General features: G+C 40.4%; 1 protein-coding gene across 1 annotated transcript in view; it reads right to left on the bottom strand.

Annotated features, from left to right (window-relative positions):
- The window catches only part of ASAH2 (N-acylsphingosine amidohydrolase 2), a gene marked incomplete at both ends in the record, with an annotated part of 66251 nt that overhangs the window by 5542 nt on the left and 39132 nt on the right, over positions 1-21577 (bottom strand). Inside the window, 6 exons of the mRNA XM_080823198.1 lie at positions 5472-5618; positions 7654-7749; positions 10546-10641; positions 11410-11449; positions 13050-13144; positions 14216-14331. Coding sequence (XP_080679324.1) covers positions 5472-5618; positions 7654-7749; positions 10546-10641; positions 11410-11449; positions 13050-13144; positions 14216-14331 — 590 coding nt within the window. The remainder of the gene's footprint in view (positions 1-5471; positions 5619-7653; positions 7750-10545; positions 10642-11409; positions 11450-13049; positions 13145-14215; positions 14332-21577) is intronic.

Here is a 21577-nt window from a genome sequence, read left to right on the forward strand (position 1 = left end):
TCATCTTATGAGTTTGTTCTTTACTATGCTCATATTTGGGCCATGATTTATGAAATGTTCGAGGATGCTGGGCACCCGTGCAGATTCTATCCTACTTAACCAAGTGAGTTATCTTCGGAGAATATTAGAGAACATACCTTTGCAATCATGGACATGGGAATTTGGGGCCGAGAAATTACTCAAGAATTTTTCACCAATGAATTCGCTTTTAGTACATTCAGATAGAGATGAAGACAATGCATTAAAAATGGCTTCTTCAGCCTTTGATGTTGTCTCACACTTCCCTCTGACACACCTACAGGAAGTGGACTGACTCAAATCAAAGCAGTCGACACTTTCCCTGAATGACTTACACTTGCACTGACGCTGGCTCGTGTGAGGTACAAAGTGGAATGGCAGGATGTGTACCTCCCTCCCCACCTGAAACAACAAACGAACCTGGGCAAATACATATTAAACCACGGCTCTACAGACAGCAGAGCAATGAAAGCAATCAAACGATGAAAACAGTGATCCTGGGGTGACAGAAAACAGACAAAAGGAGCCCGGCCATTGCCCCAGCCTAATGCCCTCAGAGCACAAGTACGGCGTGAGGAGGCAGAGCTTAAGCAAAACCAGGAAGCTGTTCTAAGTTAAGGAACAGATGTGGGAGTCCGTGAAGGCCAAATTGTCTCACATTGACAAGGTCGAGTCATAGAGAGAAGAGCATACCAGAGAGAGGAGAGCTACATACAGAGGGAGCGCTCTGGAGATCTGCAGAAGGTTCCCCTCAACTCTGCGTGCAGAGAAGAGGACCACCGAAGCCAGGAAAAGAACCTTTTAGCAGACTGAGATTCTTCCTCCCTGAAGCATCTAAGCACACACTCTGGTCAATAGTTGGCTGGACATTAAGTTATTTAACCATAGGGACAACATCTTGAGAGCCAGACTTGAATGTAAAATCAAGAACAACAAAAGAAACAGGGAAGACCCAGTAGCCACACATTGCAAGAGAGGTAGACTTGACTGCCTTGGTCCAGTCTAGTTTTCAGGGAGCAAACAAACAAAAACTGATAACTCTGGGGTGGGGAGGGGAGGCTAGGATCCAGAATTGCTACAATGTACCAAAACACACCCAGTATTCAACAACAAAAAAAATGATGGGATGTGCATACGTGAACAGGTCACTCATACTAAGGGAAAAAAGCCCAGTCAAAACTGCCCTTCTGTGTCCCCGGATGTTGTAGTTAACAGACAAAAACTTCAAAGCAGCTGTTGTAAAGGTGTTCTAAGAATATTATAAATCATTATAAAACATTATAAATTATAACATTTATAAATTAAACATTATAAATTATAACATTATAAAACATTATAAATTTCTTTTTTAAAGAAAAAAATAAAAGCCTGATGATAATGACTTAACATAAAAAGAACCTCAGTGAAGAGACTTGTTAAAAATGGATTGGATGTTCTAGAGCCGAAAGTCACAATGGACATGAGAAATTCACTAGAAGAATGTAATGGCACATATGAGATGACAGAAGAAAGGATAAGTGAACAAGAATTTATCAATATAAATTATTAGCCTGATGATGGGTATTAAGGAGGGCACAGACTGGAAGGAGCCCTGGGTGTTATTATACACAGACAATGAATCATGGAACACTACATCAGAAACTAACGATGCACTGTATGGTGACTACCATAACACAATTAAAAAATAAAAATAAAAATCAATTATTTGATCCAAAGAATGGACAGAAAAACCTGAAGAAAAATTGCTAGGACCTCAGAAACAAACAGGACATCAAGTATACCAACATTCACAAACCACAAGTCCCAGAATTCGAGGGCAGAGAGAAACAAACAAACAAACAAACAAACAAATTTGGAAGAAATAACAGATGAATACTTTCCAAACTTGATAAATATTACCCTGCTGACCCAAGGAACTCAACAAATCCCAAGTAGGATAATCACAGAGTGCTTCTCATTTAGATACATTGTAGCAAACTGGGGGCAGGCAGAGACAAATAGAGAATCTTGAAAGCAGTAAGAGAAAAATGATGCATTACATACAGGGAAACGCCAATAAAATCAGCAATTGACTTCTCGTTAGACAGTGAAGAACTGTGGCGACAAGAGAACATACCCAAAGTGATAAAAGAAAAACGTTTCTCCACGAAGAGGTAGCAAAACTATCCTTCAAAGATAAAGGGAGAATAAAGCCATTGCAGCTGAATAAAGCCGGAGAGAATTTGTTGTTAGCAGAGCTGTCCTCCAAAAAGAACTAAGGGAAGTTCTTCGTGCTGAAAGGAAATGATGTTAGATGGTAATAGTAGTTCAAAGTCCTAAGGAACAATAACGATCATCAGAATGGTAAATACGTGGGCTGTTTAAAATATTCTGTGATGGGGCGCCTGGGTGGCTCAGTGGGTTAAAGCCTCTGCCTTCGGCTCAGGTCATGATCCCAGGATCCTGGGATCAAGCCCCACATCGGGCTCTCTGCTCAGCGGGGAGCCTGCTTCCCCCTCTCTCTCTGCCTGCCTCTCTGCCTACTTGTGATCTCTGTCACAAAATAAATAAAATCTAAAAAAATAAAAAATAAAAATAAAATATTCTGTGACTATGCTTTTCCATATCTTCTCTTAATCTCTTTAGAAGGTATGAGGTTGTATAAGACAATTAGCTACAACACTGTAGTATTGCATGTATACATAGATTCGACATATGTGACAATATCACAAAGGATGGGAAAGGAAAACAGATATATTGGAACCATCTTTTTATGTTTTTTGGAATTGTTAGTATTATATTGAAGTAGTTGAGATGTATATTATAGACCTATGATAAAATATATACATTTATATATATATATATATATATATATATATATATATATATGGACTAGATAGATAGATAGATAGTCTCTGTCTTCATCTCCTGGTACACAGCTCCTAAAACTCTTGGAATTCCAGAAGTAGTGTGTCTTTTTGTATGTAATGAGATGACCAGTGGCTGAGGGTTTCTGGGTAACGTCGGGATGGAGGCTAGTTGTCAGGGAAATCAACCTTGTGATTAGAGGGTTGGAATTATCAAGTCCAACCCCCTGATCTCCAGGGAGGGAAAAGAGACTGAGGGTTGAGTTAATCATCAATAGCCAATGAGCTGATCAATCGTGCCTATATAATGAAGCCTGCATGAAAGTCCCTAAAGTCTCGGGTTCAGAGAGCTTCTGGATGGGTGAATGCATGAAGATTTGGGGAGGGTGGCCTCCCTGGAGAGGTCATGGAAACTTGGCCTTCCTTCCCCCATACCTGCCCTCCTGCTTCTCTTCCAACGGGCTGTTCCTGAGTTGTAATCCGTGAATAATAAATCAATAACCTAGTAAGTAAACTGTTTTCCTGAGTTCTGTCAACCTGTTCCAGCAAGTTATTTAGCCCAAGGTCGGGCTCCTGGGAATCTCCAATTTGTAGCCAATCAGTCAGGAGCAGAGGTGACAATTTGGATTCGCCACCGGCATCTGAATTGTGTGAGGAGGTGGGAGTGGAGGGATACGGTCTTGTGGGACCGAGCTCTTAACCTGTGAAGTAAATGCCAACGCCAAGTAGATAGTGTCGGAGTTGAACTGAACTCTAGGACACCAAGTTGACGTCTGCAGAGAATTGGAGAATTCTGTGTGTGGAGGAAATGACCACACAGCGCCGCTGCTGTCAGAAGTACTGAAAGTAGGGAATGCGGAGAGGAAATTTAGAATTCTTCCTCCTTTTCAAGTCCCTAATACAACTACTAGGAAAATAATCAAAAATATGTAGAGTAAAAAAAAAAAAAATCAACAGAAGAATAAAAAAGGTACACTAACACGTAAAAAGAATCTAAGCTTCCACTTTAAGAAATAAGACGAGGAAAATAAAATCTAGGCAGTCAGAAGAAACGATATAAAACACCAGAGCAAAAATGATTGCAATCGAAGGAGAAAAATGATAGATAAAATCAAGGAAGCTAAAAGCCAGCTCTCTGGAGACACAAATTGTCAAAATCATGAAGAAAGAAGGGTCATTGTTGTTGACCCTATAGAAATGAAAAGGACTGTAAGAACATATTGTGAACTTTATCCAAACAAATTAGACAACTTACATAAAGCAAGCAACTTCCTAGGAAGATGTAAATTTTTAGGAATATGCAGATTCCTCAAGACAAACTAAATGCCAGGAGAGATACATAATTGACTCAAGAAAAAAAAAAAAAACAGAAAGTCTGACTAGGCTTATGATAAGCAAAGAAATTGGAACAGTAAATAAAAAAAAAATTTGCCAGAAAGACAAGCATAGGTCCATGTGGCTTTGCTGATAAATCTGATTGAATATTTAAAGAAGAAATAACACCAGTATTTTCCATGAACCTCCAGAAAACACAGGAGGAAACACTTGCTAACTCATTCTTTGATCCGAGTATTATCCTGACACCAAGGGCAACAAAAAGAACACACGAAAAGAAGACCGCAAATGTCCCTCGTGGGCATGAGTATAAAACTTCAGCAAAATATTAACAAACCCAATTCAACAACAGATAAAAAAGATTCTATACCATTAAGAAAGGGTATTTATTTAGTATCTGAAAATCAACTAATGCAATACACTATCTTAATAGAACAAAAGACAAAATCCTACATGATCACTTGAGCAGACATGAAAGCATTTGGAACAAATCCACCCATACTTCATTTAAAAAACCAAACCAAAACAAAACAAAACAAAGACAAAACAAAACTTGGCATACAAGGGAACTTTCTCAACTTGACTGATTGAAGTCATTTATAAAAATCCTAAAGGAAACATCGTACTTAACAACTGAGTCCTCTTCCTCCTGATTAGAAACAAGAGAAGGACGCCCAGTCTCACAACATGTCTTCTACACTGTACTGTAGACTCCAGTGCATTAAGGAAACAAAAATTAAAAGCCTCCAGAAAAGAAATCCACAAAGAAGCAAGTAAGCTTGCTTTTATTCGCAGACGACGTGATAGTGTACGTAGGAATTTCTAAGGAATCCACATCCCCCACCCAAAATCTCATAGGACTAATAAATGATTTAGCAAAGTGGAAGGACACAAGGTCAACATACAATTGTGGTAGTTCAAGTCCTGCCTCATTGCTACGTGCTCTTCCTGTCCTTGATATAAGAGACCTTTCTGAGCTCTAGCAAATGGTTCCACAGCCAACTATTTGAGACTAAAAGAAGCACTTGGATTTTAGAAATTTGATTTTACATCATCACCACCTGGAAAATAATTATTTCCTCATTTCCACACCTGCAGAGCTCTGCAGTGTCAAGAACAACCATTATCAAATTGTTAGAACTTATCATTGCTAACAACAACTTATCATTGTCTACAGCATGATTAGAAGCAGGGGTTGACATTAGACAGTGTCTTTTTCCCATCCTCAGACACAGGCTTCTGGAAGATTCAAGATCTCTTGGGGAGTCTTACCACTCTGTATGTAGGTTGCGCGGGCTGCAGAACATCCCCAAAATTTTTGCCTATCGGCGTTCTATCCGCAATATTAGGAATTAAGGAGGCTATCAGTTGTTTGAAAAATGGAGGCTCTGGACCTCTGCTCAGGTTGGCGACTGTATCCTAGAACAGAGAGCATTTGCTTAAGGACCACACAATGTAGAGTCAAAGCCCCTTTCCCCAGGCCCCTAACTCCCAGAAATGCCTTCATTAAAGGAAACATGCACACACACACACAGCCTCTCTCTAAGAGATAACAGCTTTAACAAAATGTGGGGCAACTTTGCTAAAGTGTGAGTCTAGATGTCCACAATTCAAATTTTGTCACTAGAGGAAAGTTTAGGTCATAGACAACACTTTCACTCCCCCAGACCATGCAGTCCTGAGATCGGAGTGTAAATACTATACAAGTTTAGATTCTGGGAAAGTCATTTTTCAACTATGTGACTCTGGATAGGAGCCTAACACATGGTAAGCCTCCGTACCATGACATCGTGATTATTCTTTTAATTTTTTAAATATGCTGACTCTTACCCAGAGTCAATACCAAGCTTTATTTCCCCCTAGATCCTTCTCTGTGCTAATTAAAAATATATATAATAAATATACTTTTAACTTAAAAGTTAAGATCTGCGTATGCCCTGACTGGTTTAATCTATGTTTTCCACAAAATTTGTGATCTTTAATGGTGTCATCACAACATTAATCTCAAATTTTAGGGAATCCTTCATAATGGACACCAATCCTTACTTTAATAATTTAATCTTTTCAACAGCTATAACATCGATTTGCTGGCCTTCCCTTTCCACAAATGGGAACGTAAGCTGGGAGATACTTAGTATTTTTTTTTCGAAATCTCATAGCTAATCTTAGAGAGAGAACCATAACACTGGCTGTGACACAAATTTCTACAAAATGAATCACACTTTCTCCCTACGTGTCACTATAAAACTTAAAGACTATTTCTGTGGGAGGAACTGTAGACATACAGTCATAATGCAAGTAAAATCTGAGCCTATCCCTTGGGATGGGTTATAGGTTTATACTTTACTGTGTAATCACAATATTCTAGGAGGAGTTACAGCTCTCATGGTGAAAATTAAAGCAGTTCTACTTCAGTTAAAAAAAAAAAAAAAAGGATCAGACCTAAAATGGAGAGGAATGCTATAATAAAACAATCATCAGACAATTAAAATACATCTTCAGTAGATACCCTGTAGTGAAATTTCCTATGGTCAGCAATTAGGTGGAAGCATATGGAATTGCCAATATTCCATTGTTTCAATCCACAGAAGCAGCTGTATCATTTATTTCCACTCGATCTAACCAAGCTCTTTCTCTGAAAGGGCTTTGTTGTCTTTGCTATGCGGCAATCGTGTCCCAGGCTTTACTGGGGCTTACAGGGTATTATATAAAGATCTGCCAATGATTTTAAGCCCTTTATCCTGCCTACTGGCTCATCTGCTGAGGCCAGAGTCAACTTCATTGATACCTGCACCTCCAGAGAAAGAGGTCCACAGGTGGGGTGCTTCTAATTCAACGTGTTGAGGTGTATGTATTCTAGATCAATGCAAAGCGTACGCATTCCACAGTTTCACTCCATCATCTCTCAGCCTCTAGTGATCACAGCAACTGCGTAATTTTCGAGCCACCAAGAAAGTAAAAACATGTCACTGATTATAATCATAAATTTCCTCTGATGGGAAGATGCATCCTTGTTTCAGAGATGCTGCACTATGGGAAATGGGCCTCTCAGAAGAATGACCTGCTCAACTCGTGAAGTGATTGGAGAGACTCTGGCCAGGACTGGAGAACACTGGTCCAGCCCCCGGGTACAGTTAGAATAAGCCCAATGACTCACATCTCCAAACCACTTCACTCATCTGAAAGATGGGGAGAAAATGATACCTCCATACTTTCACAGGATGATCACGATGATAATATGAGATCATATATGTGAACAAAGCTGTCGCTACCACGAGATGCTAGCGGCATCGGAATTCACTAACGGTTTTGTTTCTTAGAGATACTTTGTAGCTACAAACTTTTTAAATACAAAGGGTTTGAAAGAAATTGAACATTGGAAGCTCAGGTTTTCTTCTGTTTCACTCTGCATCTCCCTGCTCCCAAGACACACATGCATACGAGTTTTGATTACCGTAGCAATGGCCTTAGCAAGGCCTCGGAAGAGCTGGATGTAAGCGGACAGAGTGTGTGGTCCATAAATTGTAGATGCTGCCTCATACCGCTGAGCCTGCAGGAGACACAGGACTGAGTCTTACACCATTCTGTGTATCTCCGTGCATTCACAGAGGTGCAACGTCTTAGACGAGGGGTGTGAGGGATGTGAGGTTGGACATTTCCACTTACCAGCTACAACAAATGGTTCCCATTAACTGCTAAGGACAATGGGTTCTCTTGGTTTATACCATTTGGACTGTCAGTCCATCTAATCTGAGAGAGGGTAATAGCTCTTAGCTTAAGTCTATCTTAAGTCTATCTTAAAATATAAATGCTGGCCTTCAAGGAGCAAAGCAAGAGGGAAAAAATAAGGGAAGTGATGGTCTCAGTAACTCCTGGGGACATTGGGCATTGATTGTACTGTCTGGAGAAGGACATTTAACCATCACACAGCTATAAAACGGAACAAGACACATCTCCTTCCGCTGAACAACAAGCCTCTTGTTCCACGGGAATCCCAGACTCATCAAATCTAAACTGGAACCCATCACTCCAGACACCTGCTCTCCCTGCGACGTCCGTCATCCCAGCGAATGCCAACCTTCCACCATCTTAGACTCTTCCCGCTCCCTCATCCTATATCCTGGAAGTCTCCAAGTGACCATTACTTGGAACCGCTTGAATTCTTTCATTTTCCTCTGTCTCTCCTGATCTTACTGTGGCCAAACTCTTGGCTCTCAACCAGATAATAAAGACAACTTCCTAATCAGTTCTCAGCCCCCACACTTGCCCTTCTAATTTGTTTTTCAACACTGTCATCCTAGTGACCTTTTTAAATCACAATTTGTACAGAACACTCCTTCCTTGGAATTCTACTGCCGTTTTCCAAAACGGCCTCCTTCCTTATTGAGGTCAAGCTTTGTAGCAGAGCATAAAAGATGCCCTACCAACGAAAACCTCCCCATCAACCAGCTCTCATCTCCCTACTCTCAACTAATCATGGCCCCTCAAACGTACTAACTCAGCACCCCAGACCACTGCATGTCTAGCTTCCTCCTTATGGGATTCCTCCCTAACTAGTCCTACTCATTCTCAAGAACTTAGACAAGGGTTACATCTTCCCCCAAATCTGCCAGTCTCCATTCTCAAATACCCAATAAAGACTAGTGCACTTTCTCTTTCTTTTCCCATTACCTTATGCATCCCTTTTATAGCAATGAGATTACTTGTTCTGCCTTTCACTAGATCCTAAATCCTAGTACTCTTGAGGGTAGGGGCGGATTTTTACTGTTATGTTATGCCCAGATAGTGCCCAGTACAGTATCTGTCTCAACCCATGTCTGTTGGATGAATTAGGGAATAAATTAATGTTAATCCTTGAAGTAACACATCCCTGAGAGAAGCTGTAGGCGTTCCTAACCTTATTTGTGCCCTGGACTCCTGCGGCAGTCTGTGGGGCCTGTGCACCCCTCTCAGAGTAAATGTTTCTAAATGTATAAAATGAAATACATTGTTGACAAAGGAAATGAATCAGACTGAAATATATTTAATCAAGGAAAAATAAACCGTGTTTGTGATAAGATAATGTTTGAAGAATAATGTTTGTCCTTCTTTACTGAACAAGAAGTAATGTTTGTGTTTCTTTACTGAGTAACAAGATCTAGTAGCAGATCTAATAACTATTATGATTTTAAAATAGTGATGAGAGGGGAGTTGTTTCCAAATCTGCAATAACTCTCTGTGATATAAAAAGTATCTGTGGTTCCTGTTGGTGACAAAGTCAGAGCTACTGTTAATAGTATTGTCATTTGTTACCTACTTTCCTAATTGAAGGAAATTCTACATAACAGTTACAGAGAAATGAAAAAATGGATAAATGAAAAGTATTCTCATCCAAGTTTGCCTCAATTAAGAACCTTTGTTCAAGAGAATTTCCTAGAAGGCAGAGAGTTTCAGGAAAGTCAACAGAGGGCCGCAGGGCAGATGCCACTGTTGGCATCATGGGACATTTGTAAAAAAGTAGATTGTATGCCTCTGTCTGGACTGCCAAGAGATTCAAGCAGATATATCAGCAAACATGAATTGTGGCAATCTAGATGGTTCCCTTGCTTCTGACAACTACTGTTCAAAAGTACTTGGGGGCACCTGGGTGGCTCAGCAGGTTAAGCCTCTGCCTTCGGCTCAGGTCATGATCCCAGGGTTCTGGAATCGAGCCCCGCATCGGGCTCTCTGCTCAGCCAGGAGCCTGCTTCCCCCTCTCCCTCTGCCTGCCTCTCTGCCTACTTGTGATCTCTCTCTCTCTCTCTCTCTCTGCCAAATACATAAATAAAATCTTTTTTTAAAAAAAGTACTTGAGCTACTGTCTGCATTATTTGCAATCAAAGAAACATCACCTCTCCTCAATTCTCCAAGACGTTATTTCTTAATTTATGTCATGGATATAATAAAACCCTCCCCCGGAGCTTGTTGTAAAGGTGACTGAAGACAATACTTGCAAAGTGCTGAGCTAGTACATTCAATAAATAGTAGCTATCAGTGGGAGTTTTCCTTGCTTCAGGCACCAAAAGCACTATGGACAGAGTTAGGAAGGTTGTGTGTCACCACCCAGGCTGATCACCAGTACCCCTGAAGAAATACTTTATTTCAGAAAAAGTCGATGTCAGTGAGACTCAAATTCTGACTTAAACTTGGAAAGGGCAAACCTAGAACGCCCCAATACAACCTCTGGCTTATCATCCTCTCCTCTTTCCCAAAACAAAAGCATCTCTCAAAAACACCATTAAGGAAGTCTAGAAGGAAAACCTGCATTTGACACAAGAATCTTGATGAGGGGGTAGCTCATTTAAACACCGAGAACGTTCCACTTTACCTGGTATTCTTCAAAGGTGGTAATGTAATGTGTGTACACATTGCACAGACCCGAAATCACGATGGTCATATTCTGCATCCCATTGGTTGCAAATTCCTAGTGGGGGAATAGTAGAGCCCAATAAAATTACTCTCCATTGTAATGTATATTATCAGCCCAGTTAAACTTAACATATGATCCTAAATGTGAGCAGTGGTGGTGGAGGGTGTCTCTCCTAACATCACTCATAATGATCGGAACTGCCCGCGAATGTAGAAGTACAGTGAGTCCTTGAGGAAAAGTTAGAGCCATAACTACACTACAGTTGAGCAAATCAATGGACCTATGAACATCTTAGTGATTACATTTGCAGGTGGAGAATCTTCTTATTACTGAACGACAGATATTTTATCCATTTCCTAAATGGATACTAACTAACCATTGTAGTTATTTTCAACTCCAAGTAATAAGACCTCTGTTGATTATGTCATTCTAGAACCATTTGCAATGTTTCCTGAATACAAGTAGAGATAAGATATAGAACTCTTAACATGTGTTAGATTTTATTTAGACAGGACTTCATGATACTAAGGTACTTACAGTGATATGGTATTTAATCCATAAAACCATCATCAATTTCTAAATTGTTAATATATAAAGAGCAATAAACTATTTAAACCTGATTCTAGTTCCCTTATAATCTTTAAGCTTGTTCTTATACCACTAATATTTCCTATTCACCCCTAGGTATTACTTTCAGGAACTGTGAAACTCTGGTCATCTCAGCAAAGATTAATTTAAAAGGTAACAGATCACAGGAATAGGGAATTCTTTTCTCTTCATCAAATATAAATGCATAGACATTTAATTTCATTTTTAACTTACTGCTTGAACTGCCTCTCGAAGTCTCCGTCCAGACATGGTCCTGAGTCAAGAAAACAGATTTATCTAAGTGTTTCCCTACTCCGATCATATGCAAAAAATACAGGAAAAACTCAGAGTGAGAGACGGGTGTGATCCTGGTTCATAATACAATATGGTAAGTTTCACAGGAGCTCTACGGCACACAGGAGCTCTCAAGTAAAAATTGAGCTTTTTGTCCCTAACTGTCCTATCTTGAAAATAAATCCCAAACTGAAAACAGACAACTTGTAGGAGGGAAAGGGAATCAATGAATATCACTGGCAAAGACCACACTCGTTTTCCATTCTTTGTTTCAGCAGAAGTATACTGTTCGTGTTCTATGTTAGTAAGAACTGAGGCAGGTAGAGAGTGCATCGCTCCTGCCTAGGAAGAATGTATCATTTCTTTCCTTCATCAAAACCTTCAATAAAACAGAGCACTTACTACAGAAGAGGCCCACTTCGAAATGCTAAGGATTCAACAGGAGGAAACTTACATTCCAGAGAGGAAGAAGTCAGCAAGCAAATACAAGAGAGGACAGCAGGTGCTATGGGGAATGTAAGGCAGGGTAAGGATGACAGGGGATGGTGGTTGTTCTTGTGACGATGAGGCCGGTGCTAATGCTGTGGGGATATGGCCGTGGCGGTGGTAATTGTGGTGGTGGTGACGGTGGTGAGGACAGTGTCCTATGTCAGTACGACGAGCATCTCTGTTAGAGATCCGAGCAGAGAACCGAAGGAATAGAAGAGCTGGCTGTGGTGACGAAAGGAGGGTAAGTGTTTCGGGCAGAAGGAAGCAGAAGTTCATAAGCCCTAAAACAGGAGCATGCTTGAAGTGGTGCAATGAAGCCAAGGTGGCTGAAGGAGGGGTGAGTAAGGGGGAGACAGGTATGGAATCAGATCAGAGAGGTTGCACAGGGAAAATCTCAACGGGGCCCTTGCAGGATGTTGTAAGGGTTTAAGAATTTACCCAGAGTGAGATGGGAAGCCATTGGAAGATTCTGAGCCCTGGCTAAACTTGGGTTTTCAAGGGATTTCCCTGACTGTAGTATTGAGAAAAGGCTATAGAGGAGTAAAGGGAGAAAGCAAGCGGGTGAGACGGGAGGTTATGGCGGTAATCTAGGGGAGAGCGAATGGTGGCTGGGCGGAATGTGCAGAATTTGCTGTGACACTGAAAGTGGGAGAAATTGAAAAGCAAGAGAATTCAGCGATGACTCCCAAGTTTAGGAAGATATAAAAGGGCTACTTACTAAAACAGAGAAGACTGCTTAAGGAGCAGATTTCAATCTTTCCTGCTTCTAATACTTCAACTGTTTCCAGTATCTGTATTTTGATACTATTTCAAGTCTTTCTGCTGACATAGTAATGCACATCATTTACATTTGCAAGCAGTTTTTCAAATGTTTGTTTGCTACAATTTACCCACTAGAAATACACAGTGAAAGCTTTACTCTTCAGAGGCACACCGAGAGAGGGCTGAGATATTTGTCACTGTTGCCAAAATGGCAGCGTGAGATACAAAGGAGTCAGTTCAGAATTATGGCCTATGAGAAGAAGCGATTCCAACAGAAACACATACACTATGATTACGTTTTTAACTACAAAATAACAAAGGAGACTTACGTAAACTCCCCAGGGATGGCGGTTATGGCCAAGTACCCAATCGTGACAATCTGAACATCAACAATATCTGGGTGCCAGGGGTGAGGTTTTGTCAACTAAAAAACCCAAAACATGAAAACTGTGTTAGGGATGTTGTTCTTTCTATGGGAAAAAGACAGAAGATGCTCAAACAAGTCCCTTTATGGATAAAGAATTGACAACGTGTTCAGCTGCTTTGGGTGCTTTAGCCCATCGGCACAGATCTTCTATCTAATGAATGAGGTAGTATGACATACTCCAACAGGTCATAACATAAGGATCTCAGATGCATTCACCTGACTTCCTTCCTCATCAGTGAGGTTGTTGTTGGTGGATCTGGCGTCCTAGAATCACAATGTGTAACAGGTAACCAAGGGTTCTCTTAAAGCACCGTGGTGACCATCCTTGGCAAGATGGATATATAATTCTACATTTGGAGCAGCTTAATCATTACTCTTTGTGTTCTCATAGCACTTTAAAAATTTGTGGTTACCAAGTCTTGCCTTACTCTCCCAAGTTTTCTCCAAGACAATCTACCCTTTTCCATAGTCAGATTAGTGTAGAAGCTCTCCCTCTATTCCTTCCTTTCCTCTTTCTTTTTCCTGAAGAATTTTAACTGAATGTTAGGGGGAAAAACTTTTTTCAAAAACATTTTCTACATCAGTAATTTATATTACAAAAACTGACATGAGCTGTTGATGTTTAGAATGTAAAACTCTGTGGTCCAAAGGGAGTATTAAAAGAATATTGCTTTAGTTGATCGTGTTGTCTGAGTTTTGAGAAAATTGAGATATGAACATGTCCCTTTTTCTATGACCTGAGGATGTTTTTCTCTGCAGAGAATTGTATGTGAACTTCTGTCCTGGAGTAAACAAGAATGAATCCTGAATAAGATAGATGTTGATCGAACTCTTCCTTTACCACTGTTTTCACCATTCTAGTTATTTATCATAAATATTAAGTCATAACATTTAATAATCACACCTCTTATGCCTTAGATTCTTAATGTGCATATTTTTAATATTAAAAATTTGATGTGGGAATATCTAAATAAGAACTCTGTCTATAAGATCTATCATTTGTCTCTGACAAGTCATGTTTTAAAACAACAGTATACTAATTCTACCATGATAGTCAAAACGCATTACCTCTCCAGTGTGAAGGAGGATTGGCTTTGGTTTATGACACTCTTTGATTTCTTCAGATGGCTTGCCCAGGATTTGATCCCGAAGAGTGTCCCAAAATGGATCCCCTACTGTTGTCCCTATTTAGGAATGTTAGGATTAGTGTGATTCCAACCCTCTGAACAATGCCATCACTTTGACAAATGTACGGCAATGCTTTTATTGCAAAGATTTTATTAAGGTTGTTGCTCAATCATTCCAAACAGTATGAATAATAGAAGAGGTAAAATTTCCTGTGCATCCTAAAATAGGAGTCATTATTGAATTAGATCCCTGTTGTGGCTGATAGAATAAAAGAGAGTATTTTGTTCAATGTCCTTGAAGTTTTGTTTCCATTGCTCTTCCTCATCCATGTTGCAAAGGAAAATAATACACTGTAACTAACTGTAGATCTATGAATGAAATCACTTTTCCCCCTGTTTGAAAAACTAAAAATGACACCTCCGGCTTGAAGTACTGATTGCTTGGCTTGTGGTCACAAGAAGAGCCTCTCTTAACTCCCCACTTATTTATCTACACGAAAATCACACTTAAATGCCACAATCGGGGGGGAAGTTATGTTAACTCTGAAATCTATGAACTTAGAATCTATAATCCATTAGGGAAATATAACAATTATAAACATGCATGACTTAACAACAGAGCACCAAAATACATGAAGCAAAACTAACAGAGATGGAGGGAGAAAGAGATACTCAACAGTCAAGGTTAGAGCATTAACAACCCACTTGCAGTAACAGATGGGACAACCAGTCAGAAGATCCACCATGAAAACGCGAGCAACATGAGAAACCAAGTGGATGTACCAGGTACATGCTCGTACATCCTTCCACGCAACAAGAACATAATAGACTCTTCTTAAGTGCATACAGAACACTGCCTGGGACCGACCGACCAACCGACCGACCAGCCATGAAAAAACCCCAATGAACTTTAAAGGGTACAAATCATACAAAGTACATTTTCCAACCACAAAGTAATGAAATTAGGAATAAATAACAGAAGAAAATTTAGGAAACTCACAAATATGTGGAAATTAAGCAACATGATCATAGATAGTGGTCAAGGAAGAAATTAAAAGAAACTATGAAAACACTTTTGGAGAAATACAAATGAATACAAAGGAAGACACCATATACCAAGACTTATGGGAGGCAGCAAAAGAAGTGCTTAGAGGGAAATTTATAGTGTTAATACCCATATTAAGAAAAAAGGGGATAGGGACCTAGCAAGAAGGGAAAGTAGAAAATATCAGCCTTTGTCACCCACAGAAAAACCACAATTAGAGACTCACAAATGAAAATAGTCCCAGGAGGGCTCCAGAGTCCAATTAAGAACCTATAGAGCAAAACATGGAATAATCACCCAGAAAGGACCCCTGGAAGGATTAACTTAGCTGAAATAGTGAGGAACAAAGAAGCAGTGCAGAGATTCTAGGTCTCAGCCACATGGTTGACGCCATCCCAGTGCCCAGTGGCTGCTCCATGGAGGACCCCAGCAGCCCCCGCCACTCAACAGCCCCCACGACAAACACAGACCCCAGCAGCCTGCTCCACGAAGGACACCGGCAACTTTCACGACTGAGTTCACCAAGAGCCACCACCGCTATCACCACCACCATGGACTGGCCCCCCCAGGGGATGAGCTGCTGCTTCTTCACCCATAAGGAGCTTCTATGCACCACCCTGGGAACAGGTTTGCGGCCCCCACCCCTAAGTGCCCCTGTTTGCAGAGCTCCACCTGCTCCATCCACACCCATGTCAGAACCCAACGTCGCGGGAGCACCACATGTGCCTGTGCTCCAGACCCTGGATCAGGAGCTGCTCGGTATGTACCTGAATCGTGGGCACCGGAGCCACCGCTGAGGGCTATCCTGGACCCCGAGCCACTGTCCTCGGAAAGCTCCTGCGCTCCAATCCCCAGCTGCATGGCTGCTCCACATGTACCCCCAACTCGGGCGCGGAGCCTCTACTGCTGCTGGAGAGCCCACGGCCCGGACCCTGGAGCTGCCCCTGCTCTATGAGCGCCTCTGCTCCAGATCGCAGACCTGTCACCGACCCATGGGCACCAGCCCTCAGTGCCTCCACTACTGTGAGGGCACCCACAAGCGTGACCGAACCCCAAGAGAGAGCTCCTCGGCCATGACACCCTCCAGTGGGGAAAGAGATCAGGAGGATTTCAGCAGCAGCCTGGAGATCCCAAGAGCACGGATGGCAGCTGCAGACACCCACGGCCTTGGCATTTGAGGACCCACGTAATCTTCACTGGTGCTGACTTAAGCTAAAAAGGACTGCATGGACATTACACCACTTGGCCTACCCTGGATCTGGAACTACCATGGCTCGCCCATCCTATATCCCTGCACACCCCTGTGGGTAAAGATCTTCCCCCAACAGCCAGTCTGCAAAGTCTAAAAGAGGTGGCTTTGTCCAATATACAGACAAAATTCAATTGTCCGAGAAACAGCAAAAATCAAGGAAACGACACCACCATTGGAACACAATAGTTTTCCAACAATGGATCCCAAAGAAATGGAGATCTATGACAAGTAATTTGAAATAAATTTTCAAAAGATTTTACTTATTTATTTGAGAGAGAGAGAGAGTACAAGCAGGGGAAAGGAGCAGAGGGAGAGGGAGAAGCAGACTTCCCACTGAGCCGGAAGACTGATGGGAGGCTCGATCCCAGGACCCTGAGATTGTGACCTGAGCTGAAGGCAGAGGCTTAACAGACTGAACCACCCACGTGCCCCTTGAATTTTTTTTTTTTTAAGAAAGCTCAACAACTAGAAGAGAACAAGTTAGACAACAAAACCAAGAAAATAATATATGAACAAAATGAGAAGTTCAATAGAGAGACAAAAATATCATTAAAAATAATAGAAATTCTGAAGCTGAAGAATATAGTGAATGAAATGACAACACAGTAAGGTGCACCAACAGCCGATTTGATCAAGCAGAAGAAATAATCTGTCAATTCAAAGACAAGTTATTTGAAATTACCCAATCAGAGGAAGAAAATAAAAATAAAAAAGAGTGAAGGAAGCCTTGTTCCATGAATTATGGAACAGAAAATGCTAAAGGGAGTTCTTCAAACTAGAATGCAAGGATATTAATAGTACATAAAAGATATGAAAGTATAAAACTCACTGGTAAAGGTAAGTACATAATTAAATTAAGAATACTGTAGTACTTTAATGTAGTATATAAATCAATAAACTCAAGTATGAAGGTTAAAAGACAAAATTATTAAAAATAACTAAAGCTATGGGCACCTGGGTGGCTCAGTCATTATGTGTCTGCCTTTGGCTCGGGTATTGATCCCAGGGTACCATACTGAGCACCACATTGCGTTCCCTGCTTGGCAGGAAGGCTGCTTCTCCCTCTCCCACTCCCCCTGCTTGTGTTCCCTCTCTTGCTGTCACTCTCTCTGTCAAAAAATAAATACAAATATTTTTTAAAATAAAAAATAAAAAAGTAAATAACTAAAGCTATAATAATCTGTTAATGGATATATAATGTAAAAAGATGCAAATCATGACATCAAAAAACATAAGATATGAGAAGAGGAAATAAAAGGATAGCTTTTGCATGCAATCAAAGTTATGTTATCAGCTTAAAATAGAGTGTCATAACTACAGGATGTTTTATGTAAACCTCATGGTCACCAAAAAGCAAATACCTATAGTAGATATGCAAACCATAAAGAATCAAAGCACAGTGCTACTGAAAATCATCAAATCATAAAGGAAGACAGCAGGAGAGGAAGAAAGGAACAAGGGAACTACAAAACAGCCAGAAAACAATTAATAAGATGGGGTTAGTAAGTACTACCCTTTAAATAACTACCTTAAATGGAAATGGATTAAATTCTCCATACAAAAGGTATAGAGTGATTGAATGGGGTGGGGGGAAGACCCAACCTTATGCAGCCTACAGGAGTTCACTTCAGCTTTAAGAATACACATAGGCTTGGGGCGCCTGGGTGGCTCAGTCTTTAAGCATCTGCCTTCGGTTCAGGTCATGATCCCAGGGTCCTGGGATCAAGCCCCACATCGGGCTCCCTGCTCGGCGGGGAGTCTGCTTCTCCCTCTCCCACTCCCCCTGCTGTGTTCCCTCTCTTGCTCCCTCTCTGTCAAATAAAGAAATAAAGTCTTAAAAAAAAAAAAAAAAGAATACACATAGGCTTAAAGTGAAGGATTGGATTAATATATTCCATACAAATGGAAACCAAAACTGAGCAGAAGCATCCTTATATCTGACAAAACAGACTTTAAATAAAAAACTGTCACAAGAGACAAAGAAGGTCATTATATAACAATAAAGGGTCAATTCATCAAGGTGATATGACAATTGTAAATATTTCTGCACTCAATGTTAGAACACCTAAAAATATATAAAACAAAGATTAAAGGATATGAAGGGAGAAATGAACAATACAAAAATAGTAGGGATCTTTTTGCCCCACTTTTAACAATAGAGAGATCATCCTGACAGAAAATCAACAATGTAACACTGGACTTGAACCACACCTTAGACCAAATGAACCCAACAGACATATACAGAACATTTCATCCAACAGCAGCAGAATACGTATTTTTCTCAAGTGCACACAACGCTCTCCGTCTGAGAGATCATACGTTAGGTAACAAAACAAACCTTAGCAAATTTAGAAGACTGAAATAATACCAGCTGTTTTTGCTGATGAAACTAGAAATCAATAATAGGAGGACAACTAGAAACTTCACCAATATGTGGAAATTAAACAAGACACTACTGAAGAACTAATGGGTCAGCGAAGAAATCGAAAGGGAAATGACAAATAACTCAAAACTAATAAAATTAGAAACACAACATACCTAAACTTATGGGGTCCAGGAAAAGAAGTTCTGAGAGGACAATTTATAATGATAAACCCTTACATTAAGAAAAACAGAGGGGCACCTGGGTGGCAGTCAGTTAAGTGTCCAGCTCTTGGTTTCAGCTCAAGTTGTGATCTCAGGCTCATGAGATCAAGCCGCATGTCAGGCTCTGGGCTCAGTGAAGAGTCTGCTTGAGATTCCTCCTCTCCCTCTCCCTCTGCTTCTCCCCCCATGCTTGACTCTCTCTCTCTCTCCCTAATATGAATAAATACATCTTTTTTTAAAAAGAAGAGAAAAAAGAAAGATAGTAAATAAGCCACCTAACTTTACACCTCAGGGAACTAGAAAAACAAACAAAACCCAAAGTTAAGAGAAGGAAGGAAATAACAAAGATCAGAGAAGAAATAAATAAAATAGAGACCAGAAAAACAATTGAAACAATTAATAAAACTAAGAGCTGGGGGGTGCCTGTGTGGCTCAGTGGGTTAAGCCTCTGCCTTTGGCTCAGGTCATAATCTCAGGGTCCTGGAATCAAGACCCACATTGGGCTCTCTGCTCAGTGGGGAGCCTGCCCCCTCTCTCTGCCTGCCTCTCTGCCTACTTGTGATCTCTCTCTCTCTCTCTCTCTCTCTCTCTGTGTCAAATAAATAAATAAAATCTTTAAGAAAAAAAAAAACCCAAGAGCTGTTTTTATTTGAAGATAAATGAAATTGACAAACCTTTAGTTAGACTAAGGAAAGAAGAAGATTCAAAAATTATCAGAAATGAGGGGTGACTGGGGAGGGTATGTGCTATGATGAGTGCTGTGAAATGTGTAAACCTGGCGATTCACAGACCTGTACCCCTGGGGCTAAAAATACATTATATGTTTATTAAAATAAAAAATTTAAAAAAAAAGAAAAATAAATGAGGGGTGGCTCAGTGGGTTAAAGCCTCTGCCTTCAGCTCAGGTCATGATCCCAGGGTCCTGGGACGGAGCCCTGCATTGGGCTCTCTGCTCAGCGGGGAGCCTGCTTCCCCCTCTCTCTCTTTGCCTGCCTCTCTGCCTACTTGTGAGCTGTCTGTCAAAAAAAAAAAAAAAAAACCTTTAAAAAAAGTCGGAAATGAAAGACAAGATATTGCATTTGCTGTCACAGAAATACAACGGATCTTGAGAGAAAACCTTGAGCTATTTTACACCACCAAATTGGAAAACCTAGAAGAAATGGATAAATTCTTAGAAACATACAAACCACCAAGACTAAAAATCATGAAAAAAAAAACCAGAAAATTTTAGCAAGCAAATGAGTAAGGAAATTGAACAAGTAATCAAAAGCCTCCAAAGAAAGACCTGGGACCAGCTGGTTTTACTGGTGATTTCAACCAAATATTTAAAGAAGAATTAGTGCCAATCCTTCTCAAACTCCTTCCAAAAATTGGATAGGAGAGACTACTCCACAACTTGTTTTGCAAGGCCAGCATTATCCTGATACCAAAGCCAGGTAAGACACTACAAAAAAAGAAAATTTTAGGATGATATCCCTGAGGATTATAGAAGAAAAATCCCAAAAAAATACTAGCAAACTGAATTTAACAGCGGATTTAGAGGATCACATGCCATGATCAAGTGATCTGGGTAGTTCAAAATATGCAAATAAATAAATATGACACACCCTATTAGTAGAGTTCAAGATAAAAATCATATGACCAATTCTGTAGGTATAGAAAAAGCACTTGACAAAATTGAACCTCCTTCCATGTTAAAAACTGGACATATTAGGTGTCATATAATAAAGGTCATATATGACAATCCCACGCTCAACAGTGAGAGGTTGAAAGTTTCCCCACTGAGATTAGGAGCAAGACAAGAGTGCCCACTCTCACCACTCCTGTTCAGTGTAGTATACAACTTCTCCACCACTTAAAATTTTAAAAACCAGTGTTCTCTGTTTAGCCATTAATGTTGGGATCCATATTTAGTTTTACAAGCTTTTCCCTGTTTTTCGTTTCGCTTTGGATTTTTGGCTCTTGAATTTTGTTTGTCACAAAGAAAGCTAAGAATAGATGTTAATAAATTCCAGTTCTATAATGTGAAGAATTTTAAAATTTAAATTGGTTAAAAATCCTTCATATTTGAAAAACCTGGACTCGAATATCTTAAACTCTCATTTGTGCTTTCTTCCCCTCCCCCTTTTAGTATAAGGTGTTTATAGGGTAAAAAGTGGGCCTGTCTCAAGCCCTTTCTACCTTATGTATAAGATTCTACTCCTTGCAAAGGAACATAGCAGGCAGGGCATGTTTGGGCATGTTTGCCAAGACTGGGGGCCCTTCCCAGAGAGTAACATCTTTTTTTTTTTTTAAAGATTTATTTATTTATTTGACAGAGATCACAGTAGACAGAGGCAGGCAGAGAGAGAGAGAGGGAAGCAGGCTCCCTGCTGAGCAGAGAGCCCGATGCGGGACTTGATCCCAGGACCCTGAGATCA

This window comes from Martes martes (genome assembly GCF_963455335.1).
Source record: "Martes martes genome assembly, chromosome: 14".
Taxonomy (NCBI): domain Eukaryota; kingdom Metazoa; phylum Chordata; class Mammalia; order Carnivora; family Mustelidae; genus Martes; species Martes martes.